Here is a 24898-nt window from a genome sequence, read left to right as displayed (position 1 = left end):
TTATTTTGTCTAAGTTTCTGAGGCAGATGCATTTTTAAAATACCAAGCTGTTTTCCTATGGAAAAAATAACAACCCCGTCATGAATTCCTTATTTGTGTAAAGGGGAGAACTTTCTATTCCTATCACTGTTGAACTGTGGGTGTGAGCACTATTAGACCTTCAGAATTAAAAATGTTTCAAAAAGCTGCTCTCTCAGGGCATAATGCTCTGGAACAAGTACTTTGTCTTAACCAGTCCATAGTATCTGTCCTTCTCAGTACTGCTCTTGGCCTAGAAGTCACATGAAATGTAATTTGATTTCTCTGTGGCTGGAAGTGCCAGCGGCCAGGGCGGACGGCACCCAGCCTGCATGTGGGCATGTCTGCCATGCAGGCTCTCGGTCGCTTTGCAAACATTTCAGTTTATTACATAGAACTCCATTTTCATTGTAGGGTGGCTTTCCAGGGAGTAAGTGTTTATTTTACAAAGAGAAATGCACTGTGCTAAAGCAGACTACTATTTTCTGCTTTTACCCTTTTCAAGGTCAGCCGTCTCATGGAAAAGTTACGTAATGTTTACTTACTGGTTTGTGAATGAAAGGGAAATTTTTGCTTTATTGTCTGTTTACTAAAATGGCACTTCATCAGTGATTTTCTCATTATTTAGAAACTGCATGTCCCTGTTTAATAACAAGAGTTATAGTTGAAAGCCAGGTGGCTACAGGTTGCTTGCTGAGGGTTCGTACAGTGAATCTGCAGAGCAGGAGGAACAGGGCTGCCAGCGTCCGCAGGAGTGTGCTCCTGGCTGCAGGGGCCCTGGGCCTGCTGCTGCCGCCTCCCAGCCAGCCCCAGCCAGCTCTCGCTGCAGCCCGGGGCACCCTGTGAGGGAGGAGGGCTTGCAGGCCAGGTCTGTGGGCTGGCTTGCTCTTTTTCTGCAGTTCGAGGAAATGAAGCTCTCTGAAGAACCCTACAGTTTAACTCTCCCTTGTCTCAGCTGTCCGTCTTAAGTCAGGGGACATGACTTTAAAAATTTTTCCATGGCATAAAATTTGGAGAGGACAAAAACTTTAAGTTTCATTCTGTTTTTCTGGACAGATATGTGAACTTCCTGCCTGGAAGAAAATTGCAAGAGGTAACAAAGTATGAATCCAGATATTCTGATAAGTTCACATATTTAGTACTTATTCCATCTTAAACTGGACTTAAGTGTATTGGTTAAACCCAGTGGGGGTTAAGTTGGGGACCAAGCTGGTCATCTTACTCCAGGGTGTCGTTCCTCCATGGGTCTCTGTAGTTAAACCAGATCCCAAGCCTGAGTTCTAACAATAGGCCTCTTTGTAAACACGGCACATAATAGGGGTGCCTTCCTCTCTACGTTGCCCTTCCCTGTAATTCTGCAAATTGGCAGGCCTGGTTCCTGCTGTATTTAGTTAGCAAAGCCCCCACACCGGCCAGCGGGTGTTCTGCACTGTATCAGGCTGGACCCTTCCCCAGAAGCCTGCTTTCTACACCAGGAGTGGCCTTCAACAGGGAGCTGTTGCAGCCCTGGGGCCGGTTGCCTCAGTAGCGCCCGGCTTTGAGAGTGCCCCACCCCTGAGGGCCAGGGCTGGGTGGCCACTCTGAACCAGTCTGGGGCCCTCCCCATCCTCTGTAGAAGCCAATGGGCTTCTCCTGGACAGACCCCCACTGCAGGGCCTCATGGAACACACTTTGGAAAGGGAAGTGGTGGGGCCGGTGTGGAGAGATGGCAATGGGGAGAAAAGGCATGCTATGCGAAGAGGGGTCAAGGACAGAAGGGCAGTGGGGGAGTGGCCTTAGGGCACTGAGGCATGCACTCAGGAGGAGGCCGAAGGCTATGCCTCCACCAGAGAAGGGTTCCTGCAGGGAAGAGGGAGCCAGAGAGGAAGGCTGGAGGGCCGTGGGAGTCTGGCTACCCCACGAATCCCCACCAGAGAAGTGCTAGAGGTGTGAATGGGGAGGAGGCTTCCTGGGATTTGGCTTGTTTTAAACAGATTCCTCTTCATATCATAAAAGTAGACTCATGCGTCTAAAACTATAGAAAATGGAAGACTTGTGTGTTTGTTACTACTTAAATGGTAATTTGATACCTTTAATGCATCTGATAGGCACATGACTTGGAATGAAAGAAATTTAGTTATCTGGGCATTAGCAGGGATGAAAAAAAGTAAATGTAGAGAGTATTGACGACATTCATAGTAATAATAATAAAACCTTGGTTTTCAAATACATATTTTTTAGTTCCTAAAAGATAAATTTTTAATTTATGTTTTTTCTCCATTTATAGTTGAAATAAGCACTGCTCCATGCTAGGGCAGACAGACACTGCAAGGCAGTAGTGAATTTCAAAGACGTGTTTTAAGTTCTTGGATTTCACAAGTACTGTTTGTTCATAACTTAGTTTTTGTTATTTTTGTACCATATAACAACACCCATGTCTCTTTGCCTTTATCGATACACCATTTTTGACCTGTCCTATATAAAAACTGAGGAAATGGGTATTTTGTGTGTGTGACATCATGGGTACCTGTGAATAATCACGAGTACAACTTTCAAAAGTTTTTAATGGAATAATAAACATAATTTTTATAATGGAGGGGTTGTGAGACATAGTACATGCTCTTTATTTCTTGGGGTGTATTTGCAAGGTTTCGATGGTAAAGGAGATCTACAAGCTGCTCCTTATTTCTATTAAACTTCCATGTGTCTGCCTAAGATCTGATGGCTTCTTGAATCTTTGTTTAGGCTAAATGCCATTTTTTGGCATACGCATGCTTTAAAGGAAGGGTTAAAATAAACCACAGTAATGCTTTATTTAAGATATATACAGTTTTTATCATTTCACCATGTTTATTAATATTAAATCATTACATTTTACACCTTTTAAAAAAATCACATTGTACAACCTAAAAAAAGAAAAAAGAGAAACACAGTTTTGATCTATTGTAAATACAGAACTGGAATGAAAGCCATGGAGAACAGGGCTTACTCAGTGCCCAGAATGAAGTGCCTTTGGGCATACAGTGTAAACCCCAGTGTACACCATGGTCCAATCTGTAGTCTCACCACATTTTAGACATCTGCTGACGTACCCAGGTTATTCTGGATTTGCCGTCTCTGGGTAAAGGCTGGGTTAAATTTCTTGTAAACTGACTGGTGTTTTCATGAGCTGTTCTGTTTTGCCCTCAGCTTCTTCCAGACCAGCTTGTCTTGCTTCTGGAACATCTTTTGGAGCAGAAGACGCTGAACCCCCGAACTCTGCAAAGCCTGGAGAAGACGTACCTCCTCTCCCAGCAGGATGCGGAGGTAACCAGGAACACCCACGGAGCTGAATCGGGGGGCTTGGGCTGCTGGTGAAGAATGATGGTCCCACTACATCCCAGATTCTGCAAGCTGCTCTTCTGTGAGCAGTGCCTCATGCTGTGTGCTTCTGAGTGGAGAGCAATTGGAGTAGCGTGTAAACTTTAGTGCTAGGGTGCCTGCTCCAACAGGTGGCCTCTGATCCTGCTATTATGGGGTGATTTGAGGTTCTAAGCTTTTCCTCTTACCTCCTAAACCATGTGGCGACATATGGAGCAGGGCAGGGTGGAGTGTTTCTGAGCTGCAGGCTTGGACAGGTCAGCTTGGGCGTGATGGCGGTATGTCATGCTGCACATGGAGGAAACTTCCTTCTTGGTTGCATTCGTTTAGGATGGAAAGGAGCCATGTGTACAGGAAATGAAAACTGGATCTAACAGTCCTGGTTTGTGCTTGTGGGAAAGCGATACGGTGTGGGTCTCACTATCTTTCAGCTTATTGTGAAGAGTGGAGTGGAACCTAAGATGAGCCCAGGAGTTTTTATCTGTATAAAGTGATAAATGTTTATTGTGTTTAGTCATCTTAAGTGAAAAATAAGAATACAGTCAAAAAGAAAAGAAAAATCATACAAAACTCCTAAAATGCAAGTAAGTTTGGTTGAAAAATAACGGGACATGTAAAACCTGTAGAGTCCATGGTGGCAGCTGTTAGGCACATGTGGCTGTTTTGAATTGAGATATGCTTTGAGTACGAAATGCACAGTGGATATTGGAGATGGAGTATAAAAAAATACGTAATAATTTCTTCTTATTGATTTCAATGTCATGATGTTATTTTGGATATGCTAGGTACTTTAGTATGTTTAGTATTTTAGTATAAAATACTAAAATAAACTTCACAGTCATTCTAATGGAATTAGTGGAGAAAGCCAGCTCAGTATTAAAGGGTAAGATGTAGACATTGTTACACATTTTAAAGCCCAGTAAATTTAGGAGTTAATTAAAAACTCCAGAGAAGCCACATGCAGCTTTTTATCCACCTGAGCACATATCAGATGTGCAACTGTTGCTATTTATTTCAGCTCTTATATTTTTGTTTATAGGAGTTTATAAATGCCAGCCTGTTACTTTAAATTAGTGTTTAAAAGACATTTCTATTCTTAGGCATGAGGTTATGTTTTAATCAGAGCTGATAACACTGAAATGCCAGGCCCTTGTGATGGGCAGTGGACGGGTGGAGGTGAGGGGATGAAAGCAGGCACCTGTCCCTCTGCCCAGAGGCCAGGAGGTGCTGGACCTGCTTCTCCTGCTTCCTTTGGCATAAAACAAATTGTGCTCTCACAGATCAGCTTAGTTGTTATGCATAACATCTTAAACGTCTGAGGAGTTCAGCAGGTTTTATTTGACTGCTTATCTTACATCTCACAAAACTACACCAGGAGGCCTACGCCAGGGCAGTGAGGACAGCTTTGTTCAGTTCATATAGTCAGTGTGGTCACCGTTCTGCAGTTCCCAAATCCTTACTGTGCTGGGCACTGAGGACACAGCCGTGGGCACAGCAGGCAACATCACCCTTAGGAAGTTTCTGTCTCCTGGAGAGACAGCTCATTAAGTAAATGAACAGAATAGTTTCAAAAAAAGAGCTGTGGCAGAGATGTACAGGGTGAAGCTAGCTCTAGGTGGAGAATTCAAGCTGTCTGTAGATCCGGAATTCAAGGGAGGCACACAGGGAGTGACATTTGAGCCAGGACTTCAGGAGCAGAAGGATCTGGCCATGCAAAGCCACGGGGCCGAGGTAGCAGCAAGGTAAAGGTGTGAGCTTGGTGTGTACTAGGATGCGGGTCAGCAGGCTGTCTCTTGAACAAATAGTTAACATTTCCGCTGTACAGTTTTTGTGGCAACTGTTCAGCTTAGCTGTTGTAGTGTGAAAGCTGCCATAGACGGCACATAAATGAACAGGCATATCTGTGCTCCAGTGGACCTGGTTTTGGCGCCTGCAACGTGAGTTTCATGTTATCACTCATCTCCAGGTACTCTTCCTGACATTCAGTAGCTGCAGATGTGGCCACCCCTCTGGAGCTTGTTGACCCCTGCTCTGGGGCCTGCAGGGCTGAGGTCATGGGTGGGTGGGAAGGCCTGGGGGCCCTGGCGTGCAGCTGGGATTTTACTTTAGCAACCTGCTGTTGCCTTGCCTTCCCCAGCCTCCACGGGTAGCCATGCCGACAGCTTATCTCACTGTCAGGTTTCCTTGAAGTGTCACTCAGAACCAGAGGAGCAACAGGAGTTTGGCCAACAAGAATATTTCCTAGAAACTTAATTAGTTAAGTGTGATTTTTTTTGTGACACTGATTAACAAGAATTCAGCTGAATAACTCTCTACCTTTGTTTTAAGTGAGAGGACGTTTCACAGGAAAAAGGATTTTACTTGGCTGAAAACTTTTGAGGATGCTGATGCTATTCTTGGTACTACTCCTTAACCTGAACAACAAACAAATAAGAATATTACTTGTCAGTCATTGTCAGGGCTTTTTTTTTTTTTTTTTTTTTTTTCTAAATAACATCTTTATTTCTAGTAAGCACTTATAATTTATAACCAGAAAAAAATGACTGAAGATATGCATAAAAATAGCTAGAGACACGGTTAACAAATCTATAGCAGTGTTTGTGTTAGGACATTAAGATTTGAATGACTTTTCTCTCAGGTTTGCAATCTTCTGATTTGTGATTACATTTTTTTTTTTTTTTTTTTTTAGATAGTTATTTTTTATTGAAGGGTAGTTGACACACAGTATTACATTACATTAGTTTCAGGTGTACAACACAGTGATTCAACATTTATATACATGATAATTCTAAGTACCAGCTATCACCATACCAAGTTGTTACAATATTTTGACTATATTCCTTATGCTATACATTACATCCCGGTTGCTTATTTATTTTACAATTGGAAGTGTGTACTTTTTCTTGGTTGTTGTTGTTAGGGCATCTCTCATATTTATTGATCAAATGGTTGTTAACAACAATAAAATTCTGTATTCAGGGCTTTTAAATATGAAAAAATAGCAATCACTTGAAAGGTAGCTGGAGATCCTGGCGTGTGGCAAGGTGTGTATGGAACGTCCCTGTGGAAGGTGGCTTGGAAGTATTCTCCCTGCAAGCAGCAGGTGAGTTAGGGCCCCGATGCCCTGCAAGAAGCAGGCCTGTGGGCACCATTCTTCCAACAGCATTTTCTCACCTCATGTCTCTGTGTCACATTTCAGTGATTCTCAGAATATATCAAACTTTACATTATTATTATATTTGTGGTGATCTGTGATCAGGGGTTGCAATTCATTGAAGGCTTAGATGATGGTTGGCATTTCTTAGCAATGAAGTATTTTTTAAATTAAGATATTAATGGGTTTTTTGGCATAATGCTATTGCTCACTTAATAGACTACACTATAGTATGAACATTTATATGCACTGGGAAACCGAAATACTCATTTGATTCACTCTATTGTGGAATTCCCTCTATTTCAGTCAGGAACCAAACCCACAGTGTCTCCTGCACACATCTGCTCTGGGAGGGGAGGGGTACCACGAGCTCAGAATCCCAAAGGACAAGTGCCCAAGGACAAATGTGACCAGCTGTGGAACCTGTCATCCTACCTGCCCACGCTCATTGCCCCATCTGGAATGTGGGGCCCTAGTTGAGGGGGTGTTTGCATTCCTAGCCTGGAGGGTAAGGCTGACAGTGGCAGTCAGCCATCTTTTATAACCTGAGCAAAGAAACTACTAGACATGTGCTGGGCTACTTCAAACACAGTGGAAAATGAGCTGAAGGAAAACTTAGTTCAAACAAGTATGTTGTCTGTAGTTTCTGAGCATAGACTCAACGAGCTATGAAAGTTTAAAAATATATTGGACAATTGATTCTTGGGACCAAAGGTATTTTCTGAGATACCTTTTTAAATAATGAGTTTCCTGCCTTCTACAGCAGGTGTCTTGAGCTGTGAAAGTAGCTGCTCCGTGGCAGTGAGGTGAGGATCGTGCAGCTTGGCTGTGACCTTTTCCCCCAAGAGCCCCACAACTGGCCCCAAAACAGCTTGCTTTCTACAGACAACAGCTGAACACTTCAAAATGGGGGCACACCTCAGTTGAATTTTTAGGAAAATTCAGAAACAACAACTTACTGTCTTACCTGGCTTGGGTGGGAGTGGTGGACATTGGACAGGTCTCCCTGGTGGCGTGCACTATCCTGGCACTGCTGCGCTTCCCGCTTTCTCACAACAGCCAACTGGCAATGAAACTCTCACAAAATTACCTCTACTTAGGCATTTTCTGTCATTTCCTATTTCATTTTCTTTAAAATGCCTTGCGGTGCAGTAAATTGATTTTATGAACCACCAGTGGGTCGCCTCCCGCAGTTTGAAAATGCTGGGTGTGCAATGCTGTGCAAGGCCCCCGCAACTGTCTCTTCAGGATTTGGGTGGAGCCCTACACCTCTTCTTCAGGGTCGGTGAATGTGACATGAGGAAATGTCTACAAGCATCCATGGTTTTAATGTAATTTCTGTAGGCAGAATTGCCAAGTCTCGTTTGGTGTGAAATAGTCAGATTTAGTTATTGAACTGAAATGACCTTTGTGTCGTGTCTTTCCTTTAATCAGGACTGGCGGGGAGGAAGAGGGAAGAGAAACTACCCAATTGTTAGGGCCCCTAGGCCTCTGGTCACGGAATTCTAGGTCTGGGTGTTGCTTGGCTTTTCTTTGGTGGTGGTGGGAGGTGGGGCAGAGGGGAGCATCTTGCTCTGAACAAGGTCTCGCAGCCCAAGCACTGCTGACATTCTGGACTGGTCTGTTCATTGCGGGTGTCCTGCGCATTCCAGGGTGGTTAGCATCCCTGACCTTTGCCCATGTGGTGCCAGCCACCTTCCCCACCCTGTCTCTGGTTTTGGCTGTCACTGCTGTCTCCAGATACTGCCAAATGTTTCCCAGTGGGGGGCAGTCACCCGGTCAAGAACCATTACAGAGGCAGCCAGCTCACAGAGGGCAGTTTTCTCCTCTTGTCTAATAAAGTGCCTGACAACTGGTTATAACATAGTCAGTAGCTGGGAAGATGGCTAACAGCTGGGAGGCCACCCGAGCCAGCCGTACCCTTCTGAGGATCCAGTGAACATAACCTTGGGAGAGGTGAAAACAGAATCTCTCACAGGGCAGAAAGGGACTGCAGGCTGAAGCAGTACAGGGGAGTCTGGGGAAACATGAGTCAGGAAAGACAAACCTGATTTACCACTAGTGTGTCAGGAGAGCCACGCCAGCACCTGTCCACAGTCTGCTCTTTGCAAATGGAAGGACACTCACCTTGTGGGCCTTTTCCCATGGCTGAAAACCTTGGACAAGGGCCACCTCCATGGTGGGATTCCCATGGGGCGGGGGTGGGTAGGGGCAGTGCGTGCGTTTTAATACCTGTCAGTGCCACAGCTTACTGCTTGCTTGAAAAGAAAGTGCCCGCCTTTGTTTGAAGCCCAGAGGTCTGACCATCCCAGTGGCCGTTTCTGACTTCATCTGTGCCAAAAATGTACCCTGTCCAAATTAAGAGCATGGTAAGTAACAGGCCCCTTGAGAGGCCTGGGGAGAGGGCCGAGAGCAAAGGTAGAGTCGGGGTTAGGTCTCCAAGTTCTAGAATCGGGTTAGGAGCCAGGATTCTGCCCATTCCCCTTACTGCAGATACCTCCCGTCCAAGGTGACGGCTCCTGCAAGTGTCAGTCCCAGGGTCTGCTCCTTCATGTGGAGCACTTCGCTCTCCTTTCTACCCCGGTTGCTTTCCTGTAGCATTCCAACTGAAGAATAAATAAAGCACGTCTGTTTGGTTTTCATTACGGAACCACTTAGAGGAGAGGTTAGGTGTTGTCTCCAGTTTCTGCTGCCTCTGTATTTATCACAGGGCAGTGTCCTGAGTGTGGTGCCCCTTCCTCGTGGATCTGCCTCCATGCAGAAGCTAAGTTAAGAGGCCGGAGCTGACATCAGGTCCTGTGGCGCGGTGAGTGAGGGGCTGTCGCCAAGGCCCCTGCACCAACCACAGGACTGTGAGGATGCTGCCCAGCTCGGTGCTGTCCCCTCCCCACCCACCTTTGGATCCACCTCACCAAGGCTCCCCCAGTCTTTACTGAGAGCCACCATTGTGGCACAGAGTCCCATGAGGCAGGTTTTCAGATTAAACTGAAAAAGACCATTGTGGAGGGCCAGACTGATGCATGGCATTTTGAAGTGTTTTTCCAGGGAAAGCTGCAGGGTTGGGTTGAACGGGAGCTGCCAGAAGAGCAGGTTGACAGCTGCCATTCCAGCACTGGGCTGTTTGTCTTGACTTCTCTGCAGGGATAAGGGCTCTGGGGCTCTTGATTTGTTGGCCCCTTGATGTGGTCAAGCCCAGCTTGCAAATCAAAAGGCCAGATGCTGATGAATCTGAAAACTTGAGGATGTGAGCTGTAAATAGCGTGCCTGGCTGTTGGTTCTGTAAAAGGCCAGCACTGCTTGTGAGGGCACCGCTGCAGCGCCGCCCTGGAGTTTGTTGGAGCGGGACCAGGTGTGGGTCAGAAACGGGATGGGGGTCATCTTAGTTCCTTTCGACACACCTGCCACTCAGCATTTGTCTGTTGTGATGTGTGGAGGAGCCGAGGGCTTACACAATCCCTTAGTTATGTTTGTCCTTTGTGTATTTGGTTTACGAAGCAATTAGTGTTCTAGAACATTCCTTTAAAGTCGGAAAAATATCTCTAGGTATCTCTTCGAGTTTTCTTTGTTACTCAGTTCAGCGCCTCTAGAACTTTTTTTGAAAATCTTGCAAAAAATTGTCTCCCGTCGAATGTGCTAAAGGGATTATTTAAAAAACTGATCTAAAAATAGCAAAGTCGAAAACTTTCATCTTTGAGATTAATATTCCTATCTTGTCCCTGAGGCCTGGGACTGTATTTTGTGCACCTCCAGTTGTTACAGCACATCAGAGCCAGTCAGATGTTTGTTAAATAAGGAAGGTAAAGAAAAAAATGAGCCATGGTAGAGTAATCTGCCTTATTTTTCTTAACAGGACCTTCTAAGTGAACAGGTATAATCAGTTAATAATACTTAGAATTTATCTGTGTAAATAAAAGGAAAAGAGAACCTAGTAGGTGGGCTCTTAGCTACAGGTTCAGACAGCCTGTTGGGGCGGCTCCTGGCGCTGGCGGCCTTCTTCCCCCTGCTGCGCTCAGCAGCACGTCCTGCTGCAGAGAAGGGCTGAGGGGCCTTACCTGCCCCTGCTGTAGACGCCTCCCCATGCCCCCAGGCTGGACAGGTCTTCTCAGAATGATGCGACGCGCGTTTCCCTGGGGCTGCAGGTACCTCGGCCCTGCAGCTCTCCCTTCAGTGGAGTCCAGAGTCCAGCTCCACCTTGTGTCCATTTTGTCTTTAAAGGTCCCACGAGTCAAGTCAATGCAGGGGGCTTTACTGGTGCTTTTGGGTTCTTTATATCTCGTCAGTTGTTCACATATTTTTTTATTAGAATTCTGTGCTGAAATCCACACCAAAACACACAATTGTCTGTGAACATTGCCATTTTCCCCCACAACTGTAAACTGGGCTACATTCACACTTTAAAGTGTCCCTTAAATGTCCTAAAATAGAGGGCTCACTTTTGCCACATGCTCAGTGTCTTTCCAGATTACTTTTCTTCCTTTGGTGCGTTTCCTCACACTTTCTTTGCTGTCTAGTTCCAGGGCACATTGGAATTTGAGATGGTTTTCTGGCCCTTGTGCTGCAGTGCCTGCATGCCACACCTTGAGCGTGAACTCTGCCCACAGCACCAGGCCCAAGTGCCTGCCCTGAGCCTGCCCCGAGCCTGCCCCGCAGGGAGGTGCAGGCACCATATACCAGCATTTGCCTGTTTCTGGCTGGAAGCCGACAGCAAAAAGAGAACAATTGTATTGGATTCAAATTGTGTAAAAAATTAAAGGGTCCCTACTTAGGTGCAAACGATGGTATTTGGTGTCTGAGTCAGGCTACGAAATTTAAAGATCAGCTAAACTTGATGGGATGGCACTAAAAATGGATTTTTGAGCTACTTGGCCTGCGTATTGGGCCACATGGAACCGTGTTGCACAGACTTGCCCATCTGTGGGAGAAGCAGGTCCTCAGGCTGAGCCAGCAAGTCCACAGGCACTGGGGCACCCGCTCCCCAGAAGGCTGTATCCCACAGCCAAGCCTGTGTACCCCTGCCTCTGCCATCAGGACCCCGGAATGTTTCCTCAGGAGTAGACTGTGTATGTTAGCGCCCTCTGCTGAACAGCGTTTCCCAGCTTGACTCTCAGGTTGCTGTTAGTGACAAGTGTTTTGAGAAACAATTCACATATCTACCGTATAGTCACCATGTAAAATGTATACGTCAGTGGTTTTCAGTCCATTTGGAGTTGTGCCATCTCCACAGTCCACTTGAACATTTCCATCAGCCCATAGGAAACCAAACCCCGAAGCCTTCAGCTTCATCCCCATCTGCCCAGTCCTAGGCAGCCACCCCGATCTTCCTGTCTACAGATGCACCCATTCTGCACTTCCATGTAAATGAAACCCCGTGCAGTAAGTGACCTTCTGTAACTGACTTTTCACTTCACGTACTGGTGCGGGCTCATCCATCTTTTAGCATTTCAGTACTTCATCCCATCTTATTGGCAGATATTTTGGGTTATGTGGATAAACCACCTTTGTTCATCCACTTGCTAGTTGGTGGGTACTTGGGCTGTTTCTCCATCTTGGCTTGTGAATAGTGGTTTCAGAGGGAAGGGTGTTAGAAAAAATCACCATTAAGAAGACGTGGGGAAGGAAAGGTTGAATTTTTCGTGGAACATGTGCTGTGGCTAGATGCTGAGCTTAGGCTACCCTGTTCGGTGACTGGTGTCTTGCCCGCCAGCCTCAGTGTGCATGGCTCCTTCGTAGAGTGTTCTGGGTTGCCCCTGCCCCACCGTTGCGCCGTGTCACGTTCTTCTGTGGTGTTTGTCACTGGCTTGAAAGTCTCTGCTTGCTGGTCCCTGGATTTTCCTTAGACATGCTACCAAATCAGGAGTTCCAAGAGGGCAGGAGCTCGTCCACCTTATCACCCCCTTTACCTTGCTTTGCATTTTGGAGGACTCTTCTGGTGCTCTGGGACAGCAGCTTCCACTCCACGGCACAGCAAGGTGGTAGGAGCAACTTGGTGGGCTTGGTAGGGCCTCCACAGCCCAGTCTGCCCCCAGGGAAAGCAAGAGAGGCCACAGGTATCACTCCAAGCCTACCTGGGGAGGCAAACACGGCCACGTTTTTTGCCAGCAGAAGTCCATTTGCAGCAAAGGCTGCATATCCTATTAACCAAGTGAGGGAAGAGGGTGGAGTGGAGCGTGTCGTTCCCTGATTGGCAGAACCCCATATCGGAATGTACTACCCCCCTTTAGTGTGTGGCTTTGATAGGGAAGGAAGACAGGCTGTGCCATATTTCAAGGTAGACCCTGCATGGGCTTCCGAGGGTGACATTTGGGAGCCAGCTGCCTTTAACAGCATTAATGTCATTACATAAAACTGTCCATTGAAGAAAGAGGGTTAGAACTTGCCTGAGAGACTCCTGACATTTGCATCACATTTGACCCTCACCATCACCCCCAGTGTACACAAGTGGGTGATGCCAGCAGCAGTTTTAGGTGACCTGTGCTCTGCGTGTTGCCACAGCTCTAGTTACAACCGGTTCCAGCCAGCTGACATGTGAAGAAGAACTTTCCAGGACTCGAGCAAGGTCAGTGAGAGCCCCTTGAAAAAGAGCTGAGAGCCTTGGATGCCCCATATGTTGTCTTAACCCTGAGTCTGGGGATTTACTGACTGGTTCTGTGACAGCAAAGAGAGTAACTTTTAAGTCCCTTTAGATTAAAAAAATGTCAGGATTTGTAGCCCTTTGGAATAAGGAGCAGTAAAGGTGAGGAAAATGGAGAAACACTAGAATGAGAATACAGGTGTTGGAAGCCTTTATGTGACAGCGACCTAGCTGCCGTCTCAGGAGGCTGAACAGATGAGATACCGTGGGCCACTGCAGGCGCCTCTGAACACAGCACCTGCTGGAATGGCTCCCTGTCCCGGAGCTGCTTTCTGAAGGCTTCTCTGCTCCCAGCCTGCCAGGCAGGCTTCCCTCACCAACAGTAAACCCGCTTTAAAACAGAGTTATATCTAATACAAGAGCACAGATTGAAAAAGCAGGTTTGTTTATTGCTGTGTTAGACTTACTAACTCACAAAGCCCTGAGCCTTTCTTGGTCTTTCTGTTTTCAGATATAAAATGGAGCTCTAAATGAGGTTTAACATACTTCCCAGATCATGTTCTCTGGACAGATTGTTTTCCCTTCATAGTAAATTTTGAAACCAAAAGGACTGAAAAGAAGGGAGTGCTTCCTGTCATAAATAGGATGGGTGGCATTCTTCAGAGCATTTTATGGTTTCCAACTGTGCCTTGTAATTTCAAAGTAGCTGAAAGCATTCTGTTTTTAAAAGTGCTGCATTCATTCAGAAATGTTCATCAAGCATGTACTGTGTGCCGGGCATTGAGGCAGGGCCTGGAGATGGCCAGATGAGCCCAGGCCCCTTCCCTCCTGAGCCCGTGGTCTCGGGTGAATACGTGCATACCCAGGTGAACCAGGAGACAGCGTCAGAGAGCCCTGTGAGCTGAGGGTTGCAGACGCAGCTCTGCGCAAGTGACCGAGGCCTGGGTGGAGAGTGTGGACATGTAGCTCAGAGCATGGGTGTCCTTCTGTCCGCTGGCCCCTCATGCCTGCCTGATCAAAAGCTAAAGGCCTTACCACACTTGGGGACTTTGTGGACACACTTGATGCTTACTTTCTGGCATCATCTGAGGTTGAAAGGCTAAGCAGAAGAGATGCCCTGTTGTCTGTTTTAATAAGTGAGAGCATGTGGGCACACAGCAGGGCAAGTGGAGAAGGGGAGAAACACAAAATAACATATCTGAGTTGATGGCTGCTGTTGAAAGATCAGAGAGAAGTTTGGCTGAATGGCTAGAACTTTGTTCACTGGGTTCTCAATTTATGTAAAGTTATTGTTTATAATTCTAAACATTTAAAAATAAGGGAAGCAGCTGCCTACACAGACCATGGGTGTTTTTCCAAGAAGGGACGTGAGCGTGCACACCAGACCCTGGCTGCGGGATTACAGTGACGGCAGTGCAATGTCCTGTCTCTGACCTGTATTGCCTGCTCTCCTTTGCTGATGGCCCGGTGGCCACCAGGACCAAGTTCAAGGGTACTGGCCAGGTTATTAGGACTCACTGTTGTCCTATGCCTGTATTCTGGCTGTGTCAGATGCTGGTCCCAAACTCCACCTCTGAGGAACCTGGGGCCCCAAAAAGGAATTTTCTATTAAAGATGTTTCCTACCTGCATGAAGGTTGAAACTGCTTGAAGAACCCACTTAATATTCTTGTCTCCAAACTCTTTATATACTGAGGTTCCAGGCTACATTTTGATTAAAAGAAGAAAAGTTTGAAAACCACTTTGGAAAATTAGTTTTATATAAGCAGGCTGTGGGGAGCATCGTCATATAAGAATTTTAATTTATTTCAAGTAGCTTAATGGGAAACACACTAGAATTGAAGTGAAAACAAACAAAAGCCAGCTTGAGAGAAAAGCTATAAGAAATCATTGAGAACTATAAAGTGTCAATAAGCACGGGACCTGTGGTATGTAGGGATTCGCAGAGGGAAGCGTCTGTCAGTGTGGGGGCAGGGGGAGTGTGCTCGTGGGGGGACCGTGCCCCCTGGGGCTGCGCCGCCTCTGTGTGCCTCACAGGGCACACAGGCCTGAGAAATACCTTCTCGGAAAGAATGCCCTAGCGTGTTTCCTTGCACAGAAGGAATTTAGTCTACAGAGAAAAGAGCAGGACTCGAAGGCCCCACATTCAAAAATACCCCAGATTTCCTGGCAGGACTGGGCTGAGGCTGGCCAGAGCCAGCCCACCAGGGCCTCCCAGCTCTGTGTTCTGTGCATCATGCAGGTAGATCCTGGGGGCTAAACATTCACTAGAGCACCACCACTAGCCTCACACTGGGAGCCTGGGGCATGGGCTCCCCTTCCAGAGCAGAGGTCAGCAAACTGCAGCTGGACCCGTGCAGCCCACCCCTTTTTTGTAAACAGCGGCATATCATCTCAGGCTGTGAGTGACAGGACGCCAGGCTCTGTGGGTCCTGAAATCAGTTCATTAGGTCCCTAGCTAGCAAGAAGAAACAAAGAGAAAATATCAGAGAGCGGAACAGGGTAAAACACACTTCTGTCTCTGTGTGTGAAAACAGGTGTACACGCAAAACACCTTTGGGTACCCAGCTGTGTGTCTGCTCAGGTCCCCCGGATGGCTCAGGCCTCTCAGCGCCCCCACCGTCCCAATGGGTCCTGCTGTGGTTGGGGTCTGCTGCCCTGGAACACTCACCTGGGTTATTCGAGGCTTTAATGGTCTGTCAGCAAAGGTGCATCAGCTCCTGTACCTTCCCTTCGTTCTCCCCGCCCCAGAGTCTGAGACCCTCCCAGCAGCACCTGGCTGGTGCTGGTGCTCCTGGAAGCACTAGTGCCTGTGTGCTCACCACCCTTTGTGTGCAGTGCTATGGACACCTGGGCACCTGGGGAATCCGTATCCAGTGGCATGAATCTGCCGCGCTGTTAATCCACCTGGGTGCTGAGGCAGCACTCACGTCATTTTTCTGTTAAGTGTCCCTTGAGCAGAGCTGTGACATTGTGGGAAGAGCCAGGGACCCTAATGCCCATCTCCATCATCCTTCCTCATCCTAGCACTGTGCTAAACATTCTGTTCGCATTCCAGCTGTGGGGTGGGCTCGCCTGTCACGGCACCAGCAGGTAGCAGTGGGCGGGCCAGCTGCTGCATCGAAGGCTGGGAAGGGAAGGGCGGGTCTGTCCTTGGTCAGCGAGGCTTCAGGCCCTGGCCGTGCACTCGGAGTCCTGCTCTCACCCACTGGGCAGCTCAACCTCTGCCAGCCCCTCAGTTGCCCATTTCCTGGTTCCCTTCAGGCCGCTTGTCCTCTCCCATACTCCCCGCCCTTTTTCCCTTACTATCCTGCCGTCCCTGAGCACGTTGGTGGTCAGGGCTGAGACATTGCTGACTGAGGCTTTCAGTGATTCCTCCATAGCTTGGGTGTGGGGTGACTGCAAGTTTGATTTGTTTGGGCATATGGACACACCCAAGGACACCGACACACCTAGCAGGGTGCAGAAGCCCCGGCATGTGGGCCCTGCCAGCGCCGCCTCGCAGGTGAGTGCAGTGTGCCCGGGCATCCCATCAAGGAGACAGGGCGCCTGTTACCTGAGCTGTTCCGAGGGAGGGGGCAAATGGGCGGCCTCCTTCCTAGGTTGGGCCCCTGCCTCCGGTTCAGACCCCTTGGCACGTGAGCCTGCTTCCCTCCGCTGTTGATAGAGAAGGATTTTGGGGTACGTGCGTGAGGGCCTCCTTCGAGGGCTCTCCACGCTTCTCCGTGATGTGCAGAAAGCTCCCTCTGTGGAAATGTGCTGCAGGAGATTGAAGCGAGTATCACTCTGCTGCCAGCTTATGAGTAAGGGCTGTTTCTGTTCCACGTGGTGATCAGTAGCCATCAAATTATGGGTCCTTGGGAATTTAGAGGATAGAAAGTAAGGACTTTGCTTCTCAAAGATAGAAGAGAAACAGAAACCTGAGCAGGAGAAGGAATGTCAGCTGGGTCCTCAGCCGCAGCATCTCCGTGGGGCTTTTGAAGTCCTGTTGTCAGCACGCTGATGTGCACGGAGCTCTGTGATGACAAGGCCCATTTTTCTGTTCCTCGTGGGGCGTGGAGGGAAGTTGGCCTGGACTTCCTGGATGCCCTGTTAGCCTTCAGGGTCCTGGAGACTAGGTCTCTTACTGTGATAGTAATTTCAACAGTAGGAGAATTGGAAGCGCCGACTTCATGTTGCTGTGAAAGAGCCTTTCACCGGCCCGCCTGGGGCCTTCACCTCCTGGAAGTAGCCCTCGTTTGTGCTCTGTTACTTCTGGGTGTGTGAATAAGGGAAAGGGAAGAAAATGAGGGGCTAATCCCTTCATTCTCAAAGTCATTTCTAAAACAAAGAGGGTCCCAGGCTTTAGAATGCCAACAGTCACCAAAGGTGTGGTGTGATCAGGTCACAGAAGTACATTCCCACGGTGCAGCTGTGAGAAGGGGCGCTTCTTCCCATGGCTCCTGCTGTCACGCCTGCTGGCTGTGCCCCATCCACACTGACGTGCTGGGGTCACTTTCGCGAAGCTCACAGACAGAAGGCACACCGGCCGGGACGGGGGCACTGAGAGCCTGTGTTGAAGGGAATGAGCAGCATCTGGTGCTGGGGGGTTCTTGCCACTGTGGCCTTTGGTTCTTGAAGCAGAGCATGCTGGTGGCTTCCTCTGCTCTGTGTCGGGTGGTGCACTGGGCTCCGAGCTCCACTCCCTGGTTCCTGCTGCTCAGAGTATCGCTGGAGCTGCGCTTTCTCTTTTGTGGCCTGTCCCTTTCTGCTGGCCATATGGGAAAGAACATTATGAGCAAGGACTTCCCAGACCCACCCAGTCCGACTTAACGCCTTTTGTTGCAGTGGTTGAGGCTGTTAGCTCATTTCCACACGCCTCTGAAATTCCTTCGTGGATGTAAAGTTTGTTGGCATCCTGTCCTTGGAAGTTCAAAGGACCTGACTGCCCGCGACCTAGGGCAGCCCTGTCTTGGAGGGCCCTGTGGCCCAGGGCAGAGGTTCTTTCCAAAACATTTGTTTGCCCTTCATTCCTACTTGTTCTGTGTGTAAATCTATTTATAGTAGATGAAAGGAGAGATCCAGTCAGCAGTGGGTAATGATATAATTTAGAGAGGCCCCGGCCAGAATGTTGAAATTGGTTACATCTTAATGTTGCCACAAATGGATACTAGAAAGGGGTCTCTCTTTCAAAGGCAGTAAAAACAGAGTGATGGAAGGAGGCTCTTTCAGATGCATGTAATCAGTTCCATGTACGACTAGTGGTGACCCAGTGATGCAATGTAAAACGGCAGACTGCCCACTCCATGTAACCGAGGACTTTGATGCCGCAGCACGTGGCCTGATCCTGGACTCTGAAAACCGCATTCCAGGAGAATCTTGGAGATTCATAAAGAATGTGCCTCAAGGGCCCAGAGATCCCCCGGCTCTGCCTCTCTCAGCAGCGCCGTCAGGGCTGGGACCAGATTTCCATGTTGTCTGTAACGGGCTCGGGGCTTCTGGCAAATCCCTGCTGGAAAAGCTTGAGTGAAGTGTGCCCTCAGCACCCACCTTTAGCTTGTTGGTGTCCAGTTTGTTGGGCACCCCGGCAGCGTGCGTGGGCCGGGCACGCTGTGGACGCCGTGGCTGTCACATGGTCTGCCTTCCTGCCTCTCCCTTCGGGCTGACACCCCAGCCTCTGCGGAGGGCGTGTTCTGCCCTCTCTCAGGCATGAGGACAGTAGTGTCTTCCTCCTTTTGCTGTGCACAGTGGCGGGATCGGTGGCTTCAGAGTGAACCGGGTGCTGTGGGACTGCAGTAGTGCAGTCTTAAAGGAAGATTTCACCAACGTTACCAGCAGGCCAGGGCACCAGCTGCCTGGCTGGGGTGTGCATGTAGTTCCCCAGTTACAGTTGCATTTATCTGTTAGCTTGAAAAACTATGTTTCAAAACATCTGAATACCTAGCTGAACACGCACTTCCTCCATTAATGTTGACGGACAGTCCTCCTAAATGGAAACGTGGTTACTTTCTTTGTAAAAGAAATTAAACTAAATGAATTAAAATCTTCACCATTAATATATTTCAGAGATTAAGTTTTTCTAACAGAGATTCTACCAAACTCCTTAAGCTGCTCACTGGATTTTCTTGTTTCTTAAGGTTCGCCACCGGTGGTGTGAGCTCATTGTCAAGCACAAGTATACCAAAGCATACAGAGACGTGGAGAGATTCCTGCTGGAGGACCAGGTATGTCTCACCTCCCTGATGATGGGAGCTCTCTGCATGCTGCCTCCGGACCAGTGCGCTGAACACAGGGACCCTGCTGTCAGCATCTCTTTCTAACAAATATTTAACTGTTTCCCCAAGTTTTTAAGAAGTAGGTAGGAGTTTACTTAACACACTTCGGGCTGACACTTCCCTGCTCCCGGTGTCCCTTTAAGAATACCTTTGCCCTGTAGGAGTACCCTTGGTTTACCTGGCTGTGGGCCTCTGCACTTACCCACTGCAGACTAAACAACACCTCCGACATCAGGTCAGGGCCATGGTGAGTGTGCTGTGGTCTGTGTCTGCAGTGGCCTGAACCTAAAGGATGTGTGAAGATGAGGCTGGGAGACCCTGGCTGGCTGGGACGTGTGCTGAGTGTCGTCCCGTGAGAACTGTCCTCGCCATTCACTGGGGAGAGCAGTGCCCTTCCAGGAACGCTGAAGGAAGCATGTGTGTGGGGGAACATGTTTTGGGGGTTCTCCTTGCCCCCCACACTGGCTGCCTCTGGTGTGGTTGTGCAGAGCAGTGCCTGGCTATGGTTCTGGCTGCTGCTGGGGGTCAGTGCACAGCTCCTGTTAGCAGGACCGTTGTGCGCCTCTGAGCATGCCTTCTGCCCAGCACCGCCACTCACAGAGGAGCCATGTTCCAGTGTGAGTGGGGCAAACAAAGGACTTTTGATGGGGCCTGAGCATGGGAGCAGCCAGCAAGTAAGGGCCTGTTATCCCCACAAGGAAAAATACATGACTCTGTTCCAGAAGAATGTCACATTTGCACAGTAGAGCAAGAGGTGTTTGAAAGCAAGAGGGAACATAAGGACAGAATTGAGCCCTTAGGCTTTGTCTAACAAAGGCCACCATATAGCAACTTTTTCAGCAAAGACTTTTTGAACCCCTAACTACCAAGCTTTTATCTTGTGCATCTTTGAGAGCCTTCTTTTAATTTGCTCCAGCAGAGCATAAGCCATGGTGTGACAAAGCTTGGAACAAGAGAAGAGGCAGAACCAAAGGGAGCTTTTGGCTGTTTTAAAACTGTAGGACAAACGCAGATTAAGTCTTTGCAGCACCATGTCCAGAATGCGCGTTGAGGGGGCCGGGCGGGCTGGGTGCAGCGGACAGCCCTGCGGGGGGTGTGGCGATGTGCTGGCTTCACCCCTGCTGGGGCATCTTCCCTGGAAGCACCCCCACGTCTCTGTGCTTTGGAGACGCAGGTCTCCAGGCTGGTCATTAAGGAAACTTCCCTTCCGGACCCGAGCCTTCCTGACAGTACCCCCTAGAGAAACACTCACTTCATCACCAGTTATATCACCAAGGTTCTGTTGATAGAATTGATAGCAAAAGATTTCTCTGGTTCCAGTGAGGACAAGAAAGAGGAGGAGGTGGAAACTGCAGATCCCAGAGGAAGCTGTTCAGCCGTCTGTTCCAGGAGCAAGTTGTGTGAAACAAGTGAAGGTGATGCACATGTGTGCGTGGACCCACCTTTCTTCTCAATGTCTGGCTTCGCCCCTGCAGGCCATGGGCGTCTACCTGTACGGGGAGCTGATGGTGAGTGAGGATGCCAGCCAGCAGCAGGTCGCCCGCAGGTGCTTTGAGCTGACCAAAGAGCAGATGGACAGATCCTCAGCTGAGCTGGTGGCCGAGATGCTGTTTTAATAGGTGATTCTCTCCCTTTCCTCTCTCCGTTGTTCAGTTCTAACCCGAGATTCCTCTTCAGAGCTGAGTCAGTAACGAAACGGTGAGCGATGAGCAACAGCGCTCAGCTTGGGCTCGGGCAGCCCGGTGCCTTGGCAGAGTGGTCCCTGGAAATCAGGCTGTCCCACCGACAGGGCGGCTCTCCTTGGGCACTTAACGTTTTGTTATTTGTAGGAGCAAAAATCACGGGAGAACTTCATGAGCAGGTTTAGAAGGGGACAGGGACGTGCAGTGGAAGCACTCATCTGTCTTCAAGGTGCAGGTGACTCAGAGAGGGTGACCGGGCAGCCACACGTCCTGAGCCGTGTGCACACCCCTCCTCCCAGGCTGTGCGAGACCTTGGATGCCAGCCTCCGGGCTGGTGGGAGGCCTGGCGGAGAACGTGCTGCCCACAGCTTGTCTCTTACCATGTTGGAACACTGTTTCTCTCCACTTAAGTCAAGTGGCAGTCCTAAATTATTTAAATTGCTTCCTCTGTTAATTGTGCTTGGAACTGACCTGTTAGATTTACATCCTAGCAGTTAGTTTTTAATTGTGGGTTTCTGCATCTGAAAAGTAATTTAGCGATGGTGCATAAAGTTTTATAAGTAGAACAGCAGTGTTATAAGTGTATTTTTTCCCCTAACATTATTTTTGTCTTCTCAGTTTTTCTTCAGGGTTTCTGCATGATACAATAGGGTATGTCTAACTTTGAATCTTTTTTTTTTAGTTAGTGCCAGATCTCAAACATTTTTCATGTTCTGTGGCTTCTCAGTAGAGAAACATTTTTAATGGTATTAGTATTTTCTGTTGATATTCTTAGCCCATCATTAGGCACTTAGTTTGCTTCTACTGTTTTGCTCTCATAAAAATCACTTCTGCCTGATAGGTTTAAGTGTCTATTTACTTGAAGGAACTCTAATACTGAGGGGAGAAGGTTTTTCTCAAGGATGATCTTTTTCCGCCGGGAGAGCTAAGGAACGGTGTTGACCAGGAAGAGGAAACAGTGGAAGTAATTGTGCGTCTGTACATCTCGTAGTGAAGCAGCTGCGTGCAGACACTCCCGAAGCCTCCCCTCAGGCTGCATCTGCACCTGCTTAGAGACCGGCCAGCTTAAAGAACAGAAAGCTGCTTGGTTACCTTGCTATCAGCCCCATACAGTACTCAGCATAAATCCTGTTTCTCTGTAGATTCTTAGTTTCTCAAGAGTTTGTGTTCTTGACAGGCGTGGCTCCAGAGGGGCTGATTCTTCTGTGGTTTTTGGCCCCAGGCAGGCGAGGCGGTCATCCTGCTCAGAGTCTGTTTCCTCTGATGCTTCCTCCCTGTCCCCTCCCCGTTGCCCTGGCTCCCATCTGCAGGGAGGAACTGTGGGCTGCTCCTGAGTGGCCCTTCCAGCACTGGGGGCTCCTTCCCCACCTGCAAGGGCACACAGACACACCAGGCTCCTTGGAACCCGTGCCCCAGGAGTTGCCAGCACTAATGACTAAACGGGCAGCTGCGGAGGGCGGGTCAATGCATCTGTCAGCTTGCGTCCCAAAGCTGCCCAGGAACGCATATGGTCGTCTTCGAGTCCTTCTCATTTACAGTGTCCCTCTAGGGCGCCAAGGAAATGCAGAACGAATAGAAGTGAAACCCACTTGGTAGCATAGCAGGGCTGGAGGCAGTGACATCGCCTTGTGCCATGGAGCCCCATGCATGGGCCGTGGGCTGTGGGCGGCGGGCATGGCGCCGCCGGAGTGCTCTGGCTGCTTGGGTTCCTGGCATGCTGATTTGTGACTTAAGATTAAAATCACATTGCCAGGGATTACCACGCAGCCACGGCCTTGGCCGCTCCTCCCGAGGCCGCAGTTACTCCCTCTCCGCAGTTGGGGAACAGATGCGCGTCATAGCGCTTTCTGGAAACAGAAGATGCCAACAGCCGTGGAAGATGCTTGCCGGCCCTTTGATTATGCCCAGCCGACGGCCTCTCTGACAAGGTGCAGAGCTTAGCTGATTGGTGAACAGTGACTGGTTTCCGCTTTGTTCACAGTGGCTAAGTTCTGCACCTGAAGAGAAGGTGAGATGGGGACAGTTAAGTTGGAGCCGCTGGGGCCGAGGTCGCTGCTGAGTGGTCAGCTCAGGTGCTGAGCTCGATTCTGGAGGATGAGAGACCTGCTCAGCACCCCAAGGATGCACTTTCTCCTGGCACGACTGCAAGGAATGTGCCACAAGTCTGGGAAATAGAAATCCACTAATCAGACTTCTGTCTGAAAGGTCAAATGTGTTAGAAGCACAGATGATTCTTATAAAAAGCTGAAACCAGACGCATCACAGCACTGTCCACAGTGGTTGCATGCGAGGAGGGCTGCGTGCTGTCAGACGAGCCCTTGTTTGGTTTCCCGAGCGTCGTGAACTCTCTTTTGTGTTTGCAGCCTAGGTTTCTGTGTCTTCTGCCAGCCACCAGCAGGAAGATGCCGACCCAGCAAGCCCCCAGCGGAGGCGCTGCTTCTCCGGGCTGTCGATTGGACCCGCCCTCCGGTGCCTACTGAGCTGATATCAGTTCTCATTTCACACACTGGCTCAGTTCAGCAGGAACAGGAGTCGAGCCCTAGAGCAATAAGCCTTCCCGTTTGTGAGTGCCCAGAGGCTCGGGAGCTGAGACTCCACTCCCGCAACGATAGACCCCATGGCATGGCAGTGGTGCCTTCTGTACGTGGGCCTCTGGTGTGGGTGATGGTAGAAGATAAAGCCCCGTGGCCACAGAAGCTGATGCTCTTCCCGCTAGAAGGCAGAACACAGGCTGCCTCACCCATGTGACCCAGGCAGCGCCCACCTCCTGCACGGTGTAGAGTTTAGACTGAAAGCAGTTGAGCGAATGCGGGTCTGAAACGGGCTGTGTAGTGTCTGTCCTGTGACCAAAGCCCAAGGTACAGCCACCGGCTTTCACAGCCACGTGTGAGCAGAGCGAATGGTGCATGGTTCAACTGTGAACCCTGTTCTTGAGGTTGTGAAATGTGGCCCAGTCCCGTCCGTCTGCCATTCCGAGTCCTCTCTCCAGAGAGCACAACAACGTTCCTCATTTACAGGAATTCCTCCATTGTGACCGGGCAGTAAATTTCATTGCTGTTGTTTCCTTTACAGGGAAGATCACAGCGAGATTCTTTTTCATGCATCTTCTCGTAGCCGTGGTGGGACCAGGATCGCAGTGACCCTGGACATCAAAGGAAGGGTTATTGGGGCTGCTAAAGCCATCAGCCGACAGCAGTGCCCACGTCGGGTGCTTCTCCTTCCAGAGGCCACTCTCAGCAGAGCCTATGTGAAAGGCACAGCCCCATAAACGGTCTCCATGGGGCGGCGTGGTGCCTTTGTCCCCGTCCCTGAACATCACCACAGCACTGGGTCTGGCGCATCACTTCTGTGAGTTTATGGCAGTTCTTTCACATAGATGATGAAGGTGTCTGAGACACATGGAAAACGCTGAGCATTTTGCATCAATCCCCTCTGTGTGTCTCCAGATATTTGTAGTTCCAGGAACAGTTTCTGTATACGGGGACCTGTGAACACCATTCTATGTCCTCCCTTGGGTGGTTCAGAAGGACACTGCAGAATGATTTTGATCAGTATGTCCGTTATTTAGATTTTCTGAAATTTTAGTTAATTTTGGTAAAAGTACAAGAATCTAAGATGTATTAATAATAAAATGTAATGAATCAGTGCTTTTGTGTTCCTGTTTGCTTCTGAATTGAACACTGTCTTTAAGAACTCCGCACCCGGGTGTCAGTCCTTCCCACTCACTGACTTCTCTGCTGCTTTCCTGGTGAGCCAGCAGGTCAGCCCCTGCCCCTGGGGGGGGCATCAGGCACTCCCGGCTGGTGGGCATAAGGCCTGCCTTTCCCACAACTGTTTGAAGTTAACAAAACAGACTGAGCTTCCCGGTCCTGTCCAAAGGG

General features: G+C 48.9%; 1 protein-coding gene across 12 annotated transcripts in view; it reads left to right on the top strand.

Moving 5' to 3' along the window:
- Window positions 1-24664, top strand: part of AOPEP (aminopeptidase O (putative)) — a 375534-nt gene extending 350870 nt beyond the window's left edge. For 9 of the 12 annotated variants that reach the window (XM_036904363.2, XM_036904360.2, XM_036904365.2 and 6 more), the window contains 4 exons: window positions 3187-3303; window positions 19198-19284; window positions 20811-20954; window positions 24090-24664. In XM_036904363.2, coding sequence (XP_036760258.2) covers window positions 3187-3303; window positions 19198-19284; window positions 20811-20951 — 345 coding nt within the window. In that variant the 3' untranslated portion in view covers window positions 20952-20954; window positions 24090-24664. Of the gene's footprint in view, window positions 1-3186; window positions 3304-19197; window positions 19285-20810; window positions 20955-23405 lie in introns of those variants that run through there. The other 3 variants (XM_057498497.1, XR_008996479.1, XM_036904364.2) reach the window with 3 other exon arrangements.
- The last annotated feature ends 234 nt before the right edge of the window (window positions 24665-24898 follow it).

Source organism: Manis pentadactyla, chromosome 3 (genome assembly GCF_030020395.1).
Source record: "Manis pentadactyla isolate mManPen7 chromosome 3, mManPen7.hap1, whole genome shotgun sequence".
Lineage (NCBI taxonomy): Eukaryota > Metazoa > Chordata > Mammalia > Pholidota > Manidae > Manis > Manis pentadactyla.
The sequence above is the reverse complement of the archived record's forward strand: the minus strand, read 5'-3'. Positions and strand labels throughout refer to the sequence as shown.